Source organism: Vicia villosa, unplaced genomic scaffold, assembly GCF_029867415.1.
Source record: "Vicia villosa cultivar HV-30 ecotype Madison, WI unplaced genomic scaffold, Vvil1.0 ctg.001359F_1_1, whole genome shotgun sequence".
Classification (NCBI taxonomy): Eukaryota; Viridiplantae; Streptophyta; class Magnoliopsida; order Fabales; family Fabaceae; genus Vicia; species Vicia villosa.
Window position 1 is genome coordinate 291,793 of NW_026705589.1, and position 22,496 is coordinate 314,288.

At 37.5% G+C, this 22,496-nt stretch overlaps 1 protein-coding gene across 1 annotated transcript; it reads left to right on the forward strand.

Annotated features, from left to right (window-relative positions):
- The first annotated feature begins 16,612 nt into the window (after positions 1 to 16,612).
- LOC131634814 (extra-large guanine nucleotide-binding protein 1-like) lies at positions 16,613 to 20,698 on the forward strand. The gene is made up of 7 exons (XM_058905438.1): positions 16,613 to 17,974; positions 18,319 to 18,456; positions 18,545 to 18,649; positions 18,873 to 19,043; positions 19,133 to 19,546; positions 19,635 to 19,798; positions 19,875 to 20,698. The coding sequence occupies exons 1-7, from the start codon at positions 16,922 to 16,924 to the stop codon at positions 20,467 to 20,469; spliced, it is 2,640 nt and encodes an 879-aa protein (XP_058761421.1). The 5' UTR covers positions 16,613 to 16,921; the 3' UTR covers positions 20,470 to 20,698.
- The last annotated feature ends 1,798 nt before the right edge of the window (positions 20,699 to 22,496 follow it).

Sequence of the window (22,496 nt, forward strand, 5' to 3'; positions counted from 1 at the left end):
GGGTATCAACAGATTCGCATTTTTCCTAACTTGGTAGATAGCTGTAGAATTTTTGAGGAAGATAATGTTGCTCACTATAAGATTGTCAGTGATAGAAGAGGTAGGCAGAATCAGCAACGTGGCAAGCCTTATGACGCTCCAGCTGGCATGGGCAAACAGAGAGCTGCTCCGGGCCATAGAGCAAGTGGGGGAGGTGCTCCTGCTCCGATTGTGTGTTTTAAGTGTGGAAAGGCTGGTCACAAGAGTACTTACTGCACTGATGAAGTTAAGAAATGTTTCCGTTGCGGCAAGACTGGTCATATGATGTCTGAATGTAGACATAAAGAAGTGGTTTGTTTTAATTGCGGCGAAGAAGGACACATTGGAAGTCAATGTCAGAAACCAAAGAAAGCACAAGCTAGTGGTAAGGTGTTCGCGTTGGCTGGTACTCAAACAAACACCGAAGACAGACTCATTAGAGGTACTTGTTTCATCAATAGTGTGCCTTTAATTACTATTATCGATACTGGTGCTACTCATTGTTTTATTGCTGCTGAATGTGTTGAAAGATTGGGTCTTGTGTTATCTTTGATGAATGGCGAGATGGTAATTGAGGTTCCAGCTAAAGGGTCTGTGACTACATCTCTTGTTTGTTTAAAGTGTCCGTTGTTGATCTTCGATAGGGACTTTGCTGTTGATTTAGTGTGTCTACCGTTAGCCGGGCTAGACGTAATTTTGGGAATGAACTGGTTAGAATATAACTATGCTCACATAAATTGTTATAACAAGACTGTGAGATTTTCAACTGCCGAAGAGGAAGAAGCTGGTTTAGTGTCCTCTAAGCAGGTACGACAGTTGTTGAAAGAAGAAGTAGAGATGTTCTCGTTAATGGCAACATTGTCAATCAAAAATCAGAATATCATCGATGAGTTACCGGTAGTACGTGAATTTCCTGAGGTTTTTCCTGATGAAATTCCTGACGTGCCTCCAAAAAGAGGAATTGAGTTTACGATTGATCTTGTACCGGGTACCAGACCTGTCTCTATGGCACCGTACAGGATGTCTGCATCTGAATTGACGGAACTGAAGAAGCAATTAGAGGACTTACTTGAGAAGAAGTTTGTCAGACCAAGTGTATCACCGTGGGTAGCTCCAGTGCTGTTAGTAAAGAAAAAGGATGGAAGCATGAGACTTTGTGTAGATTATAGACAGCTGAATAAAGTAACCATTAAGAATAAATACCCGCTACCGAGAATAGATGATTTGATGGACCAATTGGTGGGTGCGAGTGTTTTTAGCAAGATTGATCTGAGATCGGGTTACCATCAGATTAAGGTTAAAGATGAAGATGTTCAGAAAACAGCGTTCATAACAAGATATGGACATTATGAATATTCGGTGATTCCCTTTGGTGTTACGAACGCGCCAGGAGTATTCATGGAGTATATGAACCGTATCTTCCATGAGTATTTAGATCAGTTTGTCATGGTGTTCATAGACGACATCTTGATATATTCTAAATCAGAGCAAGAGCATTCAAATCATTTGAGGACGGTATTGCGAGTGTTGAAAGAAAGGAAGTTGTATGCGAAGTTGTCCAAGTGTGAATTTTGGTTGCGAGAGGTCAGTTTTCTGGGACATGTCATATCTGGTAGTGGCATTGCTGTAGATCCATCTAAGGTAGATGCTGTGTTACAACGGGATACTCCAAAGTCAGCTACTGAGATCAGAAGTTTCTTGGGTTTAGCCGGTTACTACAGGCGATTCATTGAAGGGTTTTCTAAGTTGGCACTTCCGTTAACTAAGTTGACGTGTAAGGGTAAAGTGTTCATATGGGATGCACAATGTGAAGAAAGTTTTGTAGAATTGAAGAAGAGATTGACGACAGCTCCGGTTTTGACATTACCAAACCCAGGAGAACCTTTTGTGGTTTATTGCGATGCTTCTCTGATGGGCTTAGGTGGTGTACTTATGCAGAACGGTAAGGTGATTGCTTATGCGTCGAGGCAACTGAGAATTCATGAAAAGAACTACACTACACATGATTTGGAACTCGCTGCTGTTGTTTTCGTACTAAAGATTTGGAGGCATCATCTCTATGGTTCTAGATTTGAAGTTTATAGTGACCATAAGAGTTTGAAGTACCTGTTTGACCAGAAGGAGCTGAACATGAGACAACGGAGATGGTTAGAATTGCTGAAGGATTATGATTTCGGGTTGAACTATCATCCCGGTAAGGCAAATGTTGTGGCTGATGCTTTAAGCCGAAAGACCTTGCACATGTCAGCTATGATGGTTAAAGAGTTAGAATTGATCGAGCAGTTCCGAGATATGAGCTTGATTTGTGAAGTGACACCGCAGAGTGTTAAGTTGGGAATGCTTAAAATTGATAACGACTTCCTGAACAGTATCAAAGAGGCTCAGAAATTGGATGTGAAACTAGTACAAATTATCGTTGGTTGTGGCAAATCCGAAAGGAGTGATTTTAAGGTGGACGCGCAAGGGGTGTTGAGATTACAGGATCAAATCTCTATCCCTGATGACGATAACATGAAGAGGATGATTTTAGAAGAGGGTCATCGGAGTAACTTGAGTATTCATCCTGGGGCTACTAAAATGTATCAAGACTTGAAAAAGATATTTTGGTGGCCAAGAATGAAAGAAGGCGTGGCACGGTTTGTGTATGCTTGTTTAACTTGTCAGAGATCGAAGATTGAAGACCAGAAGCCTGCAGGGTTGATGCAACCGTTAGAAATTCCAGATTGGAAGTGGGACAGCATTTCGATGGATTTCGTGACGGGGTTGCCTAATACCGCGAGTGGACACGATTCGATTTGGGTGATTGTTGATAGGCTTACAAAATTAGCTCATTTCATACCTATTAACATCACGTATCCAGTGGCAAAGTTAGCCGAGATCTACGTCAAGGTGATTGTGAAGTTGCATGGTATTCCTTTGTGCATTGTGTCGGATAGAGATCCGAGATTTACTTCTGAATTTTGGAAGAGCTTGCAAGAAAGTTTGGGTTCTAAGTTGAGGTTGAGTTTGGCGTATCATCCTCAGACGGATGGTCAAACTGAAAGAACTATTCGGTCTCTAGAGGACTTGTTGAGAGCATGTGTTCTCGAACAAGGAGGTTCGTGGAGCGCTCATCTTCCGTTGATCGAGTTTACTTATAATAACAGTCATCATTCTAGTATCGGGATGGCACCTTTTGAAGCGTTGTACGGTCGGAGGTGTAGAACTCCGCTATGTTGGCACGAATCCGGCGAAGGCGTAGTACTTGGACCGAAGATTGTACGAGAAACTACAGATAAGGTAAAGTTAATCCGGGAAAAGATGAAGGCTTCACAGAGTAGACAGAAAAGCTATCATGATAAGCGAAGGAAGGAGTTAGAATTTGGATCGGGTGACCATGTGTTTCTAAGAGTCACGCATGTGACTGGTGTTGGTCGTGCCCTGAAGTCTAAAAAGTTGACTCCACGATTTATTGGTCCTTATCAAATTACGGAGAGAGTTGGGACTGTTTCTTATAGGGTGGCATTACCGCCTAACCTGTCAAATTTGCACGATGTGTTTCATGTGTCACAACTTTGGAAGTATGTTCCAGACCCATCTCACGTGATTCATATGGATGATGTGCAAGTGAGAGAGAATCTTACGGTAGAGACGATGCCGATTCGGATCATAGATCGTGAGGTAAAGTCCCTGGGGGGTAAAGATATTCCGTTGGTGAAAGTAGTCTAGACGGGGACTACCGGAGAAAGCATGACGTGGGAAATGGAGAGCAAGATGAGGGAATCCTATCCCGAGTTGTTTGAGCGAGGTAAGATTTTTGAGGACGAAAATATCGTAAGTGGGGGAGAGTTGTAACGCCCCGTTTTCGATATTTATTTTTATTACGCAGTTATTTGGTGTATTTGGTGCTTAAACTGTTATTTTAATTATTATTATATTAGTTTAGTAATTAACTATAGTGTAGTAAAATGGTTAATTAATTATTTGGGCCAAGTAGGTGATTAGTAATTGGGAGGGTGTTACAGTAGCCAGTGGTGGATCTGCGTGTATCAGGGCAGGTGGCCCAGTCAGAGTCTGAAAAAGCTTTGATTTGTAAGGGATGGTCGTTGGGGAAGAACAGGCCTTGAGCAGGTGCAGCTTTGAGATATCGTAGGACACGTAAAGTAGCTTCATAATGGATGTCAGTAGGAGATTGTATATGTTAGCTTAATTGTTGGACATCATATGCAATGTCTGGTCGTGTGTTGAGAAGGTAGATTAATTGACCAACAAGTTTCCTGAATTTTGTTGGATCAGTCATAGGTGTGCCTTTATCTGCAGCCAGTCTTGTGTCACGAGCCATGGGTGTTTTAGACGGTTTACAAGCAAGCAGTCCTGTTGTGGAGAGCAAGTCTAGTGTATATTTCCTCTAGTTGATGTTGATTCCTTTGCTGTTCCTTGCAATTTCCAGGCCCAAGAAGTACTTCAATGGTCCTAAGTCTTTTAGTTTGAAATGTTGATGCAGCAAGTGTTTGGTTTGGTTGATTATATGGAGATTATTACCTGCAATGAGCAAGTCATCAACATAAACCAGAATAGGAGTGAATGATTGTGGAGAATTGTGTAAAAAAAGAGAGTGATCACAAGAGCATTGTCTAAAGTTATTATTAAGAAGAACTTGTGACAGTTTCTCAAACCACTGCCTGCTGGACTGTTTTAGACCATAGAGTGTGATCGGTCACCATTTTACACTTAATTTCATCATGAATTCGACACACGATCGTCATGTTTGGTAACACTTTGTGTTTGTTTTCTAATATTTTCTTTAAATTTATCTAGTTGTATTTTATTTGTTTGCAATTTGTTTTTGTGAATTTTTATTGTCAATTAGGTGCTTTTGATCTCGTTTGGTAATGGTTTCAGGTTAGCTTCGGATTGATGAAAGATCGCATGTCCAAGAGGTGCGCAAAAGGGAAGCAAGAAACAAAAATGAGCAACGAGGCAGAGGCGGACACGGTCTGACCGTGTCACCTGACACGGCCGTGTCAGGCCTCCTGAAGAACTTTCCTCCCAAGACCAGAAGCTGACACGGTCTGCCCGTGTCAAGTGACACGGCCGTGTCAGGCCTCCTGAAGAACTTTCCTCCCAAGACCAGAAGCTGACACGGTCTGCCCGTGTCAAGTGACACGGCCGTGTCAGCTGTACTGCGGACAGAATTTCTGATTTTTACGTTTTTACAAATTTTAAGTCCCGGGGCATTTTTGGTATTCTGGCTGAGATCTGAAAACCTAGAGGGATTAAAAGAGAATTGAGAGACAAGGAGAAGGCACTTTTTGCAACATACGATAGAATTCCAACAAGGAAAGAAGATAGCTTCATCAAGGGTTTGGAAGACGAAGAGATTCAACGGTGGACACCATTGAAGATCAAAGTTTTCATTAATCTTTGTAATGTCTAAACTCTTTAATTTGTGTTTCTTGAATACTATGAGAGGCTAAACCCCCCAATGCTAGGGGGTGTCCCTGATTTGATTTGTAATGACTCTGAATATCGTATTGCTTTAATCTTATGTTTGTGTTATGCAATTTGATTGTTTAATGTTTTTATTCTTTCTTTGTCGGCAAAACAAGGATTGATCTCTGGTTAACAATCTGTAGGACTACGGTTGTTAAGGTTTTTAAACAATTAAATCTTATAGTTATCACCTAGGACTAGGGATACCGTAAGGTTATTTGAATATTCTTGATTAATTACAGATTTGGTTTAATCCTTTGTTTCTAAGGACTTAGGCAATAGGATTGTAAACCAAAAGGTTTTCACTAAGGACTTAGGAAAACACCCTTAAGAACAAATAGTTGCAGTATATGAACTTGTTAAAGAGATCTTTATTCAGAGGAGTTATAAAGCAAATCATACACCTACCTTGACATTACTCTAAAAGTTATCAAAAAATTCATTTTACTTTCAGCTTATTTATTTTAATTCACTTATTTCATTATAACAAAAACACCCATATGCCATTTTGTTTAATTGACTAGTTACAATAATTTATATTTACTACACAATCCTCGTGATCGATACTTGGGGTGAAACCCATTATAACTACACCGGTGAAAATAGTACACTTGCTATTTTACCGATCAGAGTGATTTGAGAATTTTGCAAACCTGATTGGGAATAGAAGAGTTGCCTTTAGGTAAAGTCATGTAAACTTCTTCATCCAAGTCACCATGCAAAAAAGCATTGTGAATATCCAATTGAAACAAGTAAAAATTAAAGGAAGCAGCCATGGCAAAGATGATTCTTACTGTAGTTAACTTTGCAACAGGGGAAAAGGTGTTAAAGAAATCAATACCTTCGATTTGTTTGAAACCTTGGGCTACAAGTCTGGCCTTATGCCTTTCTAAACTACCATCAGAATTGTATTTTGTTTTATAGACCCATTTACATCCTATGGGTTTCTTACCTGGAGGAAGTGTGGTTAAAATCCATGTTTTGTTCAAAGTGAGTGCCTTGAGCTCATCATTCATTGCTTGAACCCAGTGTGGATGAGCAGTGGCTTCTTTGAATGTCACAGGATCAGATGCAGTGGTGATGGCAACAATGTATGCATGATGTGCAGATGAAATGTGATTGTATGAGATGTAATTGGAAATTTCATATATGGGAGATGATTTTGAAACATGGCATATGAAGTCTTTAAGGTATGCAGGGGTGGATTTAATCCTAGTAGATTGTCTAATATTATCTTCAAGGTTATGCAAATCCTGGGAATTATTGGAACTGTCAGTGGTGATTAGCTGAGCAAGGGTGGTTGTAGTGGGATCTTGAGGATCATTACTGGTTGGAAGGTCCAGATTAGGTGGAGAATTGGCTATGGGAGAGATGTTAAGGGAATCATGTTGTTCAGGGGAAGTGGATATTGGAGTATCAGTGGAGGGATTGGGATCTATGTCAAATAAAAAAGGTATGGTGGAATCATCAAGGAGGGAAGGCTGGTTAATAGCAGGTTGAAAAGATGTTGTGAATGGGAATTGATCCTCATAAAATAAAGTGTTTCTAGATGTAAACAGATTTCTTGTGTGTAGGTCAAAGAGTAAGTATCCTTTGATGCCTAATGTGAAGCCTAAGAAAATACATTTGGCAGCCCTAGGATCAAGCTTATCCCTATTTCTGGTAAGAGTAGATGCATAGGCTAAACAACCAAAGGTTTTGAGATTTTCAAAAGACGGTGGTGTGTGAAACAGCAGCTCATAGGGTGTTTTATTTTGAATGGTAAGGCTGCAAGTTCTGTTTATGAGGAATGTGGCATGGCACAGAGCAAAGGACCAAAAAGGTTTTGAGAGTTTGGAATGAAAAAGGAGAGCTCTAGTGACTTGCAAAATATGCCTATGTTTTCTTTCTACAAGGGAATTCTGTTGAGGTGTCTCAACACAGCTTTTCTGATGCAAAATGCCTAGGGATGCATAGTATGATGACATGAGAAATTCAGGCCCATTGTCAGATCTTATAACTTTAACAGTACAAGTAAATTGAGTTTTACAAAAATTGATGAAATTCTGTATAAGTTGTCTTGTTTCAGATTTATGATGCATTAAAAATGTCCATGTATATCTAGAAAAGTCATCAACTATAGTCAAGAAGTATTTGTATCCATCTAAAGAAGGTATAGGAAAAGGGCCCCAAATATCCATGTGAACTAAGTCAAAGCATGCATTAGAAGTAGTGTTACTTGTGGGGAAAGCAAGCTTGCATTGTTTGGATATATGACAAGTATGACAAGTATATTATTTCTTGAATGCAATAACAGGAAAAAATTGGACATATTAGTTAAAACATCATGAGAGGGGTGTCCCAATCTATGGTGCCAAAGAGAAAAAGTGCTGTTATTATCAGAAATCACATTATTACAAATGGTGTAAGGTTCATTATTAGAAGTAAAAGTTCTATATAAAATGTAGAGATTGTTAAGAGGAGTGACTTGGCCAATCTTTTGCTTGGTAGACACATCCTGTATAGAACATGAATTGTGTAAGAAATTGACACTATAGGCAGAATTTTGGCAAAGTTTTGAGATAGAAATGAGGCTAAATTTGAAAGTAGGTCTGTAGAACACATGTTGTAAACTAAGGCAGTTATTGATATGCACATTACCAGAGAAATAAGCAGTCATGGATGTGCCATTAGGTAAATTGATAGAAACAGGTTTAATGGAATGAATTGTAGAGAAGCATGAAATGTGAGGGCAAATGTGATGAGATGCCCCTGAATCTAAAATCCAAATGGAAGGATTAGAGAGGGTACTACCTGTAATATTCATACCTGAAATGGTAGCTTTGTCCTCTTTGGGAGTGTCCTTTCGTGATTGTTGAAGAAGTTGCAGCAATTGTTGATATTCCTCCTTTGAGATAGTTAGGCAGGATTCAGTAGAAGCCTGTGGTTTCTGTTCAGCCTTGTCTTTGGGATTCTTGTTCCTATATCCTGGTGGGAATCCATGCTTAAAGTAGCAGGTCTCAATAGTGTGATTAGTCTTACTGCAATTGGTACAAACCATGGAAGATTTGCCAGAGCCACGTCCCTTACCTTTATTGTTGCTGTTAGCGTAGAGAATGGTGGAATTGGTCGTGGTTGGAATTTGTTGTTGAGCAATCAGGGAATACACACGACTGATGGGTGGAAGAGGATCAAGAAACAAGATCTATGTGCGAATGCTTTGGTAATTGTCATTTAGGCCTTTCATGAAGCATGTAACGTATTCCATTTGTTTGAAATTACGCACAACTTTGGACAAATCACAAGAACAAGGGGTAAAACATGAACAAGATGGTGTGGGACGTAGAGTTTCTAATTCGTCCTAGAGAATCTTTAAATTAGTGAAGTAATTGGATAAAGATCATTCACCTTGTTGAATTGAATGAATTTCATGAAGGAGATCTGAAAAACCTAAAATGGTTGCCTTTGGTGAATCTTTCTCGGAGATCCTCCCAGAGATCAGAAGCAGAGTCCAAGCAAATCGTACTTTGTGCTATGTGTGGCGAGAGTGTGCGATTGATCCATGATAACACCATGCTGTTGGCACGATCCCAGAGTTCATAATTCTTGTCAGATTCAGATGGTTTTGGAAGGGTGCCATTGATGAAGGAAACTTTATTCTTAGAGGTGAGAGCGTGCTTCATGGATTTGCTCCAATTATGATAGTTGTTGTCATCCAACGGAGGTGCAAAAATGGTGGCTCCAGGATATTCTCCTGGATGAAGGTAGTAGGGATTGCGAGGATTCATCGATGGATCTTGGGAAGAAATCTGTGATTCAGGTTTGGTGATAGAATCAACATCACTGCTATCAAATTCCACGGGAATGGTAATGAATGAGATGCAAGAAGGCGATGCAGAAAATGGAAAAAGGGAAAGAGAAAGAAACTTAATCTTCTGATACCATATTACACAATGCAGATGCAATGCATTGTTGAAGAAGAAGAAAAGAAAAGGCGGAAGGAATTTAATTTTTGAATTCATTGAAGATTACTGTACAAGCAGGCCACTTATATATTGGACCTAAAAGAAGTGTAACCTAAATATAAGAGGCCCAATAGCGATAATGAGCCCAATAGAAATACAACGGTCATAACAGATAAAAATTAACTATCAAGACATTACATAGACTTGAAAGCTAAACAAGCAAGCTCTGTATCAATTTTAATCCAAAAATAATTTCAGTTCCTGTCACCGACAACTTCAATAGAATACATGATACTTATCAACTGTACTTTAAAGGCATTATACATATCCATAATCCAATAAAGTCTTATTGTACTACTAATCAAGTATCTGATATATAATATCCAAAAGCAAGATTTCATATATCAGACGAGAGTATTTACAAAAAAGAAAAGAAAAGAGTGTATCTTTACAGCATGATTGATGTCTTATTGTACTACTAATCAAGTATCTGATATATAATACTCATGATTGATGTATCTTCACAACATGAGATGAAAAAGAAAAGAGTGTCCTAGCTTGATTTCTCAAAGTTGGAAGTCTTCACCTGACTATAATATGCCTATGATATTCTTGTGTTTTCCTATGAATTTCTATGAACAATGATTTCTTCAAACTGATCCAAGACACATAATTTATAGTTTTTGTAAAGGGGAAATTTGACTCGCGAAATATGTGTATGGCGAGAATACGAGATTGCAACGGTTTAGGGGTGTTGTGAATAGACCTTCTAAATAAAATTTGACCTATATAAAAATTCGTTTATTTTTAAAAACTTATCAAAGCTTAAAAATGGTTTACGTAGCAGAAGCAAAATGCATACGAAATTGATTATACTTATCGAACGATATATAGACAAAACACTTTAATCGGTATCAAAATATAAAGATTGAATCGGACAATCACTCAGATGATCACCTCACACGAGATGTGTAAGTGAACAAATTTAATATAGAATAGCATTTTAATATAGAGTAACATTCTATAACCACAACTTTCAGTTTAATCAACAACAAGAGAATTCATAGTGCCAATCTAACAAAACCTATATTGAAGTGATAAATTGCTACCAAGACAATAACCTAACAACATACAATTCTATGAAAACGATAAAAAACAATCTAAACATGAAATTCTACGAAATTAAAATAGAGAGAGTACGCCATATGTATAATGATTTAGTTATCGTCTTTGCTAAGCCTACTCCACTCTCCAATGATTTTTCAATGAAAATTTTGGTCCTCCACCATAGTTGTGACAAATTACAAGATGTTCAATGTAATCCCAATCCAAATAATGCTGAAAATATAAAATCATGGATCTAAACCCTCTTGACTTGTACACAGTATCTAAAATAAAATCCTTGTAAAATCTTTACTCGAAATCGTATTGAATCTTCTAGCCCAAACAATTCTTCTCTAAAGTCTCCTTCTATAGCGATCTTTCCTCGATCATATCAGTATCTTGAGTGTTGGTTTATCTGAAGATTGAGAAGAACTTCCACTTTCTCCGTAGGCTTCCACACAACACTACCAAAGTAATTATGGAGAGAATAACCTCCTTCTTTTCTGCTGGACTTGATAAAACCAACCACAACCACATACACTCTTTACAAACGTATGAAATCTTAAAAGAAACATTAATCACAATTAGAGAATCTTCTCAAAAATCACAAATCTCAAAAGATGAGATTTAGATCCACAAGAAAAATGGAAAAAGAATGTGGTAGAAAATGAAAGAAATCATCTACAAAACATTCAAAACAAATACAAAATCTTTTTTGAAAATTAGAGAACAAGTTTGGTGTGAAATTTCATATCAATAGTGGAAGTGTAGATTTTTCAACATTGTGAAGGCTTTGAGTGAAAAGATTTTTTGTTGCCGGAGATCTAGCACAAAAATGATTAAAAATGGTCTATGATTCGAGTCATAAGTACGAGATATGATTTGAGTCAAAAGATCAAGTGACTTGAATTAAGAGCAAGAACATATGAGAACCCATATGCGTGATTCATGTCAAACATTATGTGATTTTAATCACATGATTCCAGTCATATAAATATGTTTCGAATCAGTGTTCAAGAAGCGAATTCATGGAAATTGCATTCTTGTCTCATTCGAATCAGGCATTATGTGATACAAATTAAAGTGTTGTTATTCAAATCATGAAAATATGAAAAGGCTCTCTGTAATCCTAATTCGAGTCATATAATCTTGTGATTCAAATCATACATCTAAAACTATTCTAGAATATTTCCATGACTTGAACTATTCTCAAATAGAGTTCTTGATTTAAAATCTCAACTAATTAAGTGTGGTCATATATGCTTTTATTTAGTGCAAAACAAAAGTTTACAAATACTACTCCATTCTTGACTTAAAGGCATGATTTTCTCTCCATAAACTATTATCAAGATTTCAAAATTAAAAAAAAAAAAAAAAAACTATTTTGACCAAATATTTTAAGACGGACTATATACAATAATAGTTATGAATGGACATAGTCTCACACTATCTCAACTTTTAATAAAAAAATTAGATAGTCTTAATTTTAATTTTTGTATTTAAAATTTTAAAATATAATATTATTTTAAATAAATCATTCGATATTAAACCAATTATCAAATAACAATATTAAAAATTTACATGGATAAAGATCTACTCTAATTTGATAAGAAGTCTTAAATTTGAATAAATTTTAAACATATTAAATTTTTATTTTAATTTAAAAAATTAATTCTGACAATATCTCAATAAACCTTTAAAATCCCTTAGCCGTCTGACGAAATTCCAAATATACTCTCTAATTCCGTAGATACACATTAAGAAGTACTTTTTTTAAACAAAATTTAGTTTTTTTGGAGGTGCATCTACGGAAGCATAAAAAACATAGTGAACGTTGGAAAAATTCAAATTATTTCAGTTTAGGAAATATTCTGTAGATATATCTACGGAAGATCTTAAAAAGAAAGTGTTTCATAGATGTACCTACGGAACATTCTGGTATATCTAAAATCAGCAACATTTCACTCAAAAACTCAATTTTTAAAACAAAAATGGAAAATCAAATTATAGTACGTCAAAGTATTACAATTTAAAGGCAATGGAATATAGTACACCAAAAGAATACATCATATAAATCATCCAAATAGTGTCATATACATTATCAAAATAAAATGCATAAATGTAATCAAAATACAGACATCAATAAAAGCATAGGCATCACTACTGTGTCTGCCGGACAACATCCTCCTCCTCTCCTCTGCCTATGGCCCGGCTCTGCGTCCACCACGTCGTCTGCTGGCTACTCTGCCTCTACAATCAAGTGCCCCACTTGTCCTGGCACGATGTCGATGGTACAAAAATGCCCCCATCTGTCACCCTAATGATACCATCAAATATACGCCTGTGATCAGACCCCTTATGGAAAAAACCATCGACAATGTCTGCCTGCGCCATGTCAAGTATCTCATGACAGCAAGGAAGAACATCGTCAGTGTGGTCCAACTGGGACTGATGAGTCTGCAAGATCTCCTGATGGGCTGGTCTGGATGGTGATCCCGCTGCAGTGGGGACCATGTAGGGGTGTGACACCGTGAATTACCAAATGATGTACCCGTTGGCGCAGCTCCAGTCTACCTCTGATCTGGTCGCCCGAGCCTCGTCAGGAACCATGTGATGCTCAAAGTCTGCAAAGACCTCATCTATCTGCCGACGAGTCATCATGATAGGAGCAAAGATAGAAGGGTGGCGAGGTATCGTCTGACAATAGCCGAACTGCCGCATGACGCGCTCCAGAAGATAACAGACAATGATGGTCGAACTGACAACCAACCATCCAGAATATAGGGCAACGATATCCCACGGAACCGTCTCATAGTGAATAGCGTAGCAGTCGTATCAGGTGTCCTTGACTGCCATGCGGTCAAGATAGTTTTTATAAGGATCCGACACTTCGTTCCCTCTAAGGGGGACGAAGGCACTAGCACGCGACATGGCCCCAGTGTAGCCAGGCACCTCTCGCCAGCAAATGATCATGGGAAAATGCTGTAATATCCAACCCTAAAATGAAAACAAAAAACACGGGGATTTAACATTACTACGAGAACAGAATGAATGGATTTGAGAAAAAATATAAGGATATAAGATTGTTACCACTAAGAGTGAACAACTGCCTGCCACAGGCATCCTCTCCGAGTCTATAGTAGTTGTACGCCAGTGTTGTCGTTTCCCAGTTGTACTCATGAATCTGTACGGTATCTGATAAGTACCTCAGGCAAACGACATTTGTGTATGAGGATCTCGTGTCCACAAACAGTTGGTAGGTATATGCAGGAGGCATGCAATGTCGTCCAAAGTGATGGTAACCTCACCATGAGGCAGATGGAATAACAACGTCTCTGGGTGCCACCTGTCTGCAAATGTCATCAGCATCCTATTATGTATAGTGGTGTATCCGATCTGACAAAGGTCCTTCAGCCCAGAAGTTGCGAGGACATCCTGGAACCACAGCTCCGTAGGCCACTGCAGAGATAAAATCTTCGGTCTGTGGTTGTAGAACTTCTGGGAAGCTCTTTCCTGAAAATTTCCAAAAAAAACACTGTTAATAACAAGCAAAGTTAGAAATAATAAATTTTCGCTGAGGTTAAAAAGTCTAAGAAATTTTACCTCTCCGTTCTAGACATGTCTGGCTGTATGATATGCATATCCTGTTAACAGGGATAAATCTAAAGGACCCCCTGGGCATGCCACAGTCCCCTCAGGCGCATCAGCCTCTTCGTGCAACGAGTCAACACCATCTGGAGGTGGCACGGGAGATCCAACATCGGCCGGAGGTGGCACAAGAGTAGAAAAAGTATCCAGGCGACGTCTACGGGTGGAGGGCGTCTGGGAGGAACCCTCACTATCATCCTGATGCCTCCGAGATGAAGAAGTAGATGTGGAAGTCCCCTCTGCTGGAACGGAGGTATGAGGTACCTCTGCTGGAACGGAGGTAATAGGTACCTCTGCTGGAATAGAGGTATCAGATGCATCTACTGGAACGACGGATCCATCCGTCACCTATGAGACTACCTGCATCCGTGCACGTCGCACGGAGGCATGCTGTGCAACCCTCCCACGTATAGGTCGTTCTGGCTGGTTGACCATAATGTTTGCATTGTATTACAAATAAAGTCGAGTTAAATACAATGAGCTTATAAAAAGAAAAGGAAAAAAAAATCAAATTTAACTCCGCAGGTGCAAATAGGGAATTCTTCCATAGATGTATCTATGGAAGAACCCAACATTTCAAAAAACGGGGGTTGTTCCGTAGATGTATCTACGGAAGAACTCAACATTTCAAAAAATGGGGTTGTTCCGCAGGTGCGTCTACGGAACTACCTAATGTTTCATTTTTTCCCTAGATGCACCTACAAAACATTCTGAAACTCCACGAACGCAACAATGGTTTCTTTCACTGTTCCAGCCACTAAAAAACCCCATTTTGGTGACTTGATTGTTCGTTTTACACATCAAAAAAATACTTACATAGTCTTTAAACTATGTTTCTAAAACTATCCAATCATTTCTACACCTAAAAGTGCATTCAGACTCTATTACGAAAAATACTCTAAAATAACTCGAGACTTACTGATTAAATTGAATTTTGAAGTTGTTGGATTGTGTTGATCGTTGATGTTGACGTTTACCGCCGAACTCGAGAGAGATAAAAACAACTTTGGTGGATCTTGATTTTTGAGGTTGAGAGAGATTGAAAGTGTGTAAAAGATGAAAAGTGAAGAATGAAGGAGGAGAAGAGCCTGGCGCGAATAAAATATCAAATGCTTCGTAGATGCATAGTTGGAAGTATTCCGTAGATCAGTGGCGGAGCCAGAAAAATTATGAAGCCTGGGCAAATTTTCACTAGCTCCGCCACTGGCTTCATCATTTTCGACCAAAATAGTAATTTGACATAATAATTTTTTTTCGATTCGTAGCAGATAAAAGCTCTTCAAATAAATAAAACAAATGAGCAAATGGGACTTTACCCGTGGAACCTCTTTGACACTTTCTTTTATCTTGCTCAGGTCTTGTTGGCCTGACTTCAATTCATTCAAGTGTGGTGCTAAATTGAGTTTCATTAAAGAATATAAACTGAATTAAATGTTTGAGAGTTTCAAACTTTGATTTCATAAGAATTATTCAAGTGAATCGACTAAAATTAGGAAAAACGTATGGCCTAAAAAAGAAGTATGAAAAAAGGCTCCCTAAATATCTACATGCAGTGCATCAAAGATATTTTGAAGTTTTGGTAAAACATGAAAAATGAGGTAACTTTCTTTATTTAGCATATTGACAGATATCATAAGGAATTTTGATATTTTGATAAGTAATAAAAGAAAATTTGATGGCTATACACTAGCATATCATGAGAAATATCTACGATCAAACCCTTTTTTTGGTTGAAACTTTTCATCAAACACCTTGTGTGCAAGATGAAAAACTCTTCACTTTGAAATCATTTGGTAGCAAGAACTAAGCATCAATCTATAACAATAGCACAACTACCATTCAACAACCAGAATCAAACAGAAGAGAAGAAGAGAAATACAAAAACGTCCAATACTTGACTCACTGGATTCGACGGAAACGCAATTACCACCTCGAAGTGTGACGGCGGAGCCTGGGCAGCTGCCCTACCTCGCCGGGCGCTGACTCCGCCACTGCCGTAGATGCACCTACGAAACAAATGAACTTTAAAATAACCAAAAATGTACTTTCAGAATTACATGTACGAAAGTAGAGAGCATTTTTGACAACGCACATAATACTTAAAAAGTACGAGAGATGAATTAAGAGTTTCTCTTAACCTTTAAGGTTACACGCACACAATATCAAATTTCTACATTAAAAAAAAAACTTCTGAAAAACAACAGCATAAGACAACACCTAGTAAGAGAGGATCTAATCCAAATCTGAGATTGAGGATGCAATGCAACACCCAACTTTTAACGTTGTTGTTCTAAATTAATTAACATTAGTTTTCATAATGAAAAAGAAAGCGAACCAAATCAACGACACGTTTTAGAATGCATTTATTCTATCACATTTTTTTCAAATGACAATTGAAATACACGCTAGTTTGGTTCTGTTTGAAACATTCTAAGCGTTTTCCTCCTAGTTTCCATTCAAACGTTTGGAACACGTCCCACTACTTAAACAACGTACCTTAATTTTCTCTAACCACATCCACTTTGGTCAACTCAACACTTTCTTATTCCATCTTTCTCTTCTTCACTTCAATCCACCTTTGCTTTTGATAATTTGCTTCTTTCGTCTTTTTCAACAAATGGGGTTCTGAAATTTCCTTTTTTGCTTGATGGGTTTTCTCAAAAAAGTGTTCTTCTGATGTGAATCAGTGAATCCTATTTTGGGTTTGTTTTCAAATTTTGAGTTTGTTGATAAAAATGGTTTCTTTTCTGAAAAAGTTAAGAACTTCTTCTGTTCCTCCTATGGAAACAGAAGATAGCATTAATAGTAGTAACTTTGAATATTCTTTTGCTGTTGTTTACACTGGTCCTCCTCTTGATCATTCAATCCCTGAAATACCTACTTTCAAAGTTGATCAAGTTCCAATTGCTTCCATAGCTCCTTCTCTTTCTCATGATTTCAAAGTACCTGTTATTCAACCACTTGGTAAACTTCATCACAAGAATAAGCTCAAACACAAAAGAGCCACTTCAGATTCTACTGTTTATCCTAATTTAGATTCTCATGTAGTTGAAATTGAAGCATCAGAAAGTGATGTTCATGTTCATGTTCATGTTGATTTGAATGAGTATGAGAATGGAGTTGTTGATGATGTTCCTACAAATTCTGATACAACAGAATCAGGTTCTGGTTCTGGTTTAGGGTTTAGGACTTCTGAGATTTGTTCAATAAGTGAAGAAGAAGAAGAAGAAATAGTTAAAACAAAACATGTTAAACAGCCCTCGGCGGTCACATTCTGCGACCCCGACTCAAATTGCGTGGTGGAAATCGAAAGTGACGAGTATTTTGATTCTCGCAATGTAAGTGTACCTGTGAAGCCACATGCAATTAGACCAGCAAAAAAAGGGTCTTGTTATAGGTGTCTTAAAGGGAATAGTTTAACTGAGAGAGAGGTTTGTATTGTTTGTAATGCAAAGTATTGTAGATATTGTGTGATAAAAGCAATGGGAGATATGCCGGAAGGAAGGAAATGTGTTGGTTGCATTGGTTATGGAATTGATGAGAGTAAAAGAAGGAAGCTTGGTAAATGTTCTAGGATGATGAAACAGTTGTGGTCTGAGAATATAGATCAAATTATGGAATATGAAAGGCTTTGTGAAGCTAATCAAATTCCACCCGAGCTTATTCAAGTTAACTCGCAAAGACTTAATCAAGAACAACTTAAGTTGTTGCTTCATTGTGCTCATCCTCCGAAAGATCTTAAACCGGGATCTTATTGGTATGATAAAGCTTCTGGATTTTGGGGAAAGGTGAAAATTCTATGCTCAACTTAATACTCAAGATTGTGCTTTTTCTCTCTTTTTATATGATGAATTGAACACATGAACATAGATATAGACATGAAAATTTTCACTTGATGTTTTTGGACTTATGTTTCAGAGTTGTTTAGAAGAACTTAGTCTTGTAACTTATTTTGATAAGCTTTCTGAGATAGTTTAAGAGATTAGTTTATAAAGACTTCACACAAAGTTTATCATTATTCTTGCTTTGAATTTGGAAACAACTTATTCATAAGCTCTTATGCGACAAGAGTTTATTGAATTCACGGTTAATTAAACTGTTTATCCTAAAGCTATTATGCTTGATTATACAGAAAGGTCAACCACCTTGTGAAATTATCAGCCCCCAGTTGGACGTTGGCGGTCGTTTGGAGCAAAATGCAAGCGACGGAAACACAAACGTGATGATAAATGATCGTGTGATTACTAAAAAAGAGATGTTGATACTAAAGGTTGTTCTTTTGGAAATGATCCTTTTCTTCTTCATTTTGAGAATGTTGAAGTTAAACCAATAGTATTACTAACCGTTCTCGTTTGCAGATGGCAGGAGTACCATGTGAAGGAACTCCACACTTTTGGGTTAGTCCTGATGGATCGTACCGCGAAGAAGGACAAAAGAACGACAGGGGACGCATATGGGAAAAGGTAGGTGATCGTTGTTTTCTTTAAGTTTGGTTTTCATTCTAACAACGAGTCATCAGTAGTTATGCTAGTGGTATTCTATAAACCGTAAGCCTGACTAATAGAAAGGTACGACGACCGATCAACAGTCAGAGAAGTAGATGCAATTGACTGAACTTTATGGTCAAATATTATGTGTGTTTTCTTTTGAAGACGGGTTGATGTACTGACTGTTTCCTTTTTGCAGGTTGGAACAAAGGTTGCTTGTGCTATTCTGTCACTGCCAGTTCCTTCAAAATCTGCGTCTCTTAATGATGAAGTTGAAACAGCTAAGAAACTCAGCCTTCATAAGAAAGGACTTCAAAATATTTTACTCGTCGGCTGTGTCAACTCTGGAGCATGCACTATATTTAAACAGGTTGGTTGCTTCATGAAAATAACTTCTTCATCTCTTCTACTCGAAATACCTCCAATTTCGGTTACTAAAGATTGAATCTTTTTTCTTAGGCCAAGCTTTTATATAATGCTCCTTTCTCCGAAAACGAGCTTCAAAATATCAAGTTGGTGATTCAAAGCAACCTGTTTACCTACCTTGGTATACTCCTGGAGGCGCGCGAGGGTTTCGAAGAAGAGAGTTTGCGAGAAAATAGGAAAAGATTGCCTTCTGATGAATCCACATCATCAGGCGAAAATGTTGATACAACAACACCCTATTCAATTGGCCAAAGACTGAAAGGTTTCTCCGATTGGTTACTCAAATGCATGCTGTCAGGTAACATGGATGCAATATTTCCTGCTGCAATACGCGAATACGGGCCAATGGTAGAGGATTTGTGGAGGAACGAGGCGATTCAGGCGACATACAACAGGAGAAACGAACTAAAAACGCTACCTAGAAGCGCTAACTATTTTCTAGACAGGGTAAGAATATACTTGTGCAACATTTCGTTTAGGACTTATCACTGGATCAATGCTCTTACCGTGTTACGCATTTTTTCTATGAATTCAGGCTATTGAAATTTCCAAAATAGATTATGAACCCTCTGATATGGACATCTTATATGCCGAGGGGATGTCATTACCCAACAGCCTCACATCAATGGAGTTTTCATTTCCAAAGTCAAGCAGAGAGGAGTCTTTGCATCCCGATTATCAACACGATTCTTCTCTCAGGTCAGATTTATCGAATACATATTTGGTTTTTCTGTTCCAACATCTTTCTTACACGACTTTTATGATCCACTTACAGATATCAACTCATCAGAGTACATCCTAATAGTCTGGGAGTAAACTGCAAGTGGTTGGAGATGTTCGAAGACACCGATGTCGTTTTATTCTCTGTCTCCTTAACCGACTATGACGAGTACATTGTAGACAGCAAAGGAGTTTCTACAAACAAAATGTTGGTATCGAAAAACCTATTTGAAAACATCATCGATCATCCAACTTTCAAGAAGAAGAAATTTGTTTTGATACTCACCAAATTTGATCTTCTAGAGGAAAAGATTGAACATGTTCCACTAAAAAAGTGTGAATGGTTTTCTGACTTCAATCCAGTTACAAGCCACGGTAAAAGAAGAAGTGGTAATGGTAACATTGGAACTATGCCATCATTGGCTCAAAGTGCTTTTCAATACATTGCTACCAAGTTTAAGAGATTGTTCCATTCTTTCACAGAAAGAATTCTATTTGTTTCTTTGGTCACTGGATTGGAACCTGATACGATTGATGAAGCTCTTAGATATGGTAGAGGTGTTATAGAATGGGAAAAATGGGATCCTTCTATTGTTAATGAGAAATCTGAGGTAACTTCAACAAGTGTTGATGAGGCAAGTTCTTCATAAAGTTTTCTCAAGAAATGTATTTGTATAAAGAATCATGACAATTATGTAGTGTGCATAGAAGAAATCATGAATTCACATAGAGGGGTGAATAAGTGATACGGGGGTCATAAATTTTTCACTATAGTTTTACTAGGTGGGACCCCAAATATTTAATTTGTATTAGAGCCTTTTCTTCATTGTAACAAAATTTTAATGTATATAAAAGTGTTATCATTTTTGTCATCTTTAATATGACCAACCAAGTGAAGCATGGCGGGGATCCAGTGTAGAGCTCTAGAGCTGGTTTACTCTGTACTTTTGATGCTTTGGTAGAGTGACTTGGATTGATGACTGATCCTCTTTACTCAGTGATCGTCATAGAACAGTTGCTTTTTAGGCTTGATGTGGTACATTAATGGAAAGTCTTGAAAATACAGGGTCGGGCTCACCATACCATATTTGTTGTTTGAGGAAGTAGAAAAGATTTGGGAGCCATTATAAGTGACCTTGAAAATAGACGCATTAAATGCTAGTTCCATCATATAAATCTCTCAGAGGATTGTTCTTACTTGTGGTTGTAGTTCCTTAGTTTAGGCATGGTGTTTCTCCCTAAGAGGCTCAAGTGCACTCATGTGTCGTTTCAATATCGAGATAAATTCAACCGTTGTTTTTCATCGGTCTATTTTCTTTTATTTGAGACCATTGATTTACCTGCTTCACCCAAATATATAAGGGTAATTTCACCTTCCTAACCACGTTTCCACTCTGTGTGCAATACGCAAGTCTTTCCTTCTAAAAACACCAATTTCTTCCTCGTGAGCTCCAATGATTCATGTCCTCTCTGCCTTTCCTTTCATCTTAGGGTCCTTTATTTTCTCGATTAATCGCACTCTAAGAAATGTTCTTTGCCTTAATTGTTTCTTCATGCTTCAGCGTTTTCAGATACCATATACCGCTTTTTATTTTCCCCTCCTTGCTTTAGTTATAAGTGATATGGGTGACTACCTTGTAAATGTTCTAGACACCTCTAGTGATGCGAATGATGCTTCATCTCACACTAAAATAGAAAATCCAAAAATGAAAAATGTTGATACTTTGGAAGTTAATCAACACGTTGAAAACACCATTGTCTTCAATGACAATTGTGTTTCTAGTAGGGATTTTATCGAAGATGGCAGCGAACCGTCAAGTGCATATCCTGCAGAAATACAAAGAATTATACTAGTCCCACCACTAGGGACATATATCCTTGCCCTCTTTTTCTTGAGCTTGTTAAGGTCCCACAGGAGGAACCAATGACTCATCTCGTTATTAATTCATTTAGATATGAAAATGATTACAACACATAGTTCACCCTCAACGACACTAAGCCCTACTAGACTCACATTCTCCAAAGCAAATATTTAACTACATCTCACAACACTTTAACACAAGAGTATAAGAGAACAAAAAAAGTTAAATACAAGCTTAAAATATTTTTAACTGATGCATTTTGTGATAAAGAACTTAAATCCTTTATATAGTCTTGGACTCCCTCTATTTTTACAAAATTAAACGAAATGAGACTTCTTCAACATGTATATTTTCAACAAACTCCAACAAGAAATATCAATACTTATATTATCATTTTTCAAGCTCTCCCACTAAACTATCTCATAATCTTCACACTATCTCAAAAAATAATTAATATAAATAAGAGACAAATCATATATTTATCTAAAATTTTAAAATTATATTTAAATTGATTGATGCAATATAATAAAATAAAATTATGCTCTATCATTTAAATTAATAAAAAGAGAATATATTAATATTCTTTATATTTTTTTTTTTTTTGGTTTAGGAAATTTGTTTAATCTGCCAATAAAACACAAAATGGACTCGGTCAGTCCCGTACGAGTGAGTTGATATCTAACCTAACTCATTAGTCATTATTGGTGGGTGGTGTTGACTTGTTGTGCTTGCTTAGTCAATTTTAAAACTAATCCCTATTAGTCAAGTTCACTTATTATTCTACATCAAGATTAATTTGTATGGCATTACTTCTA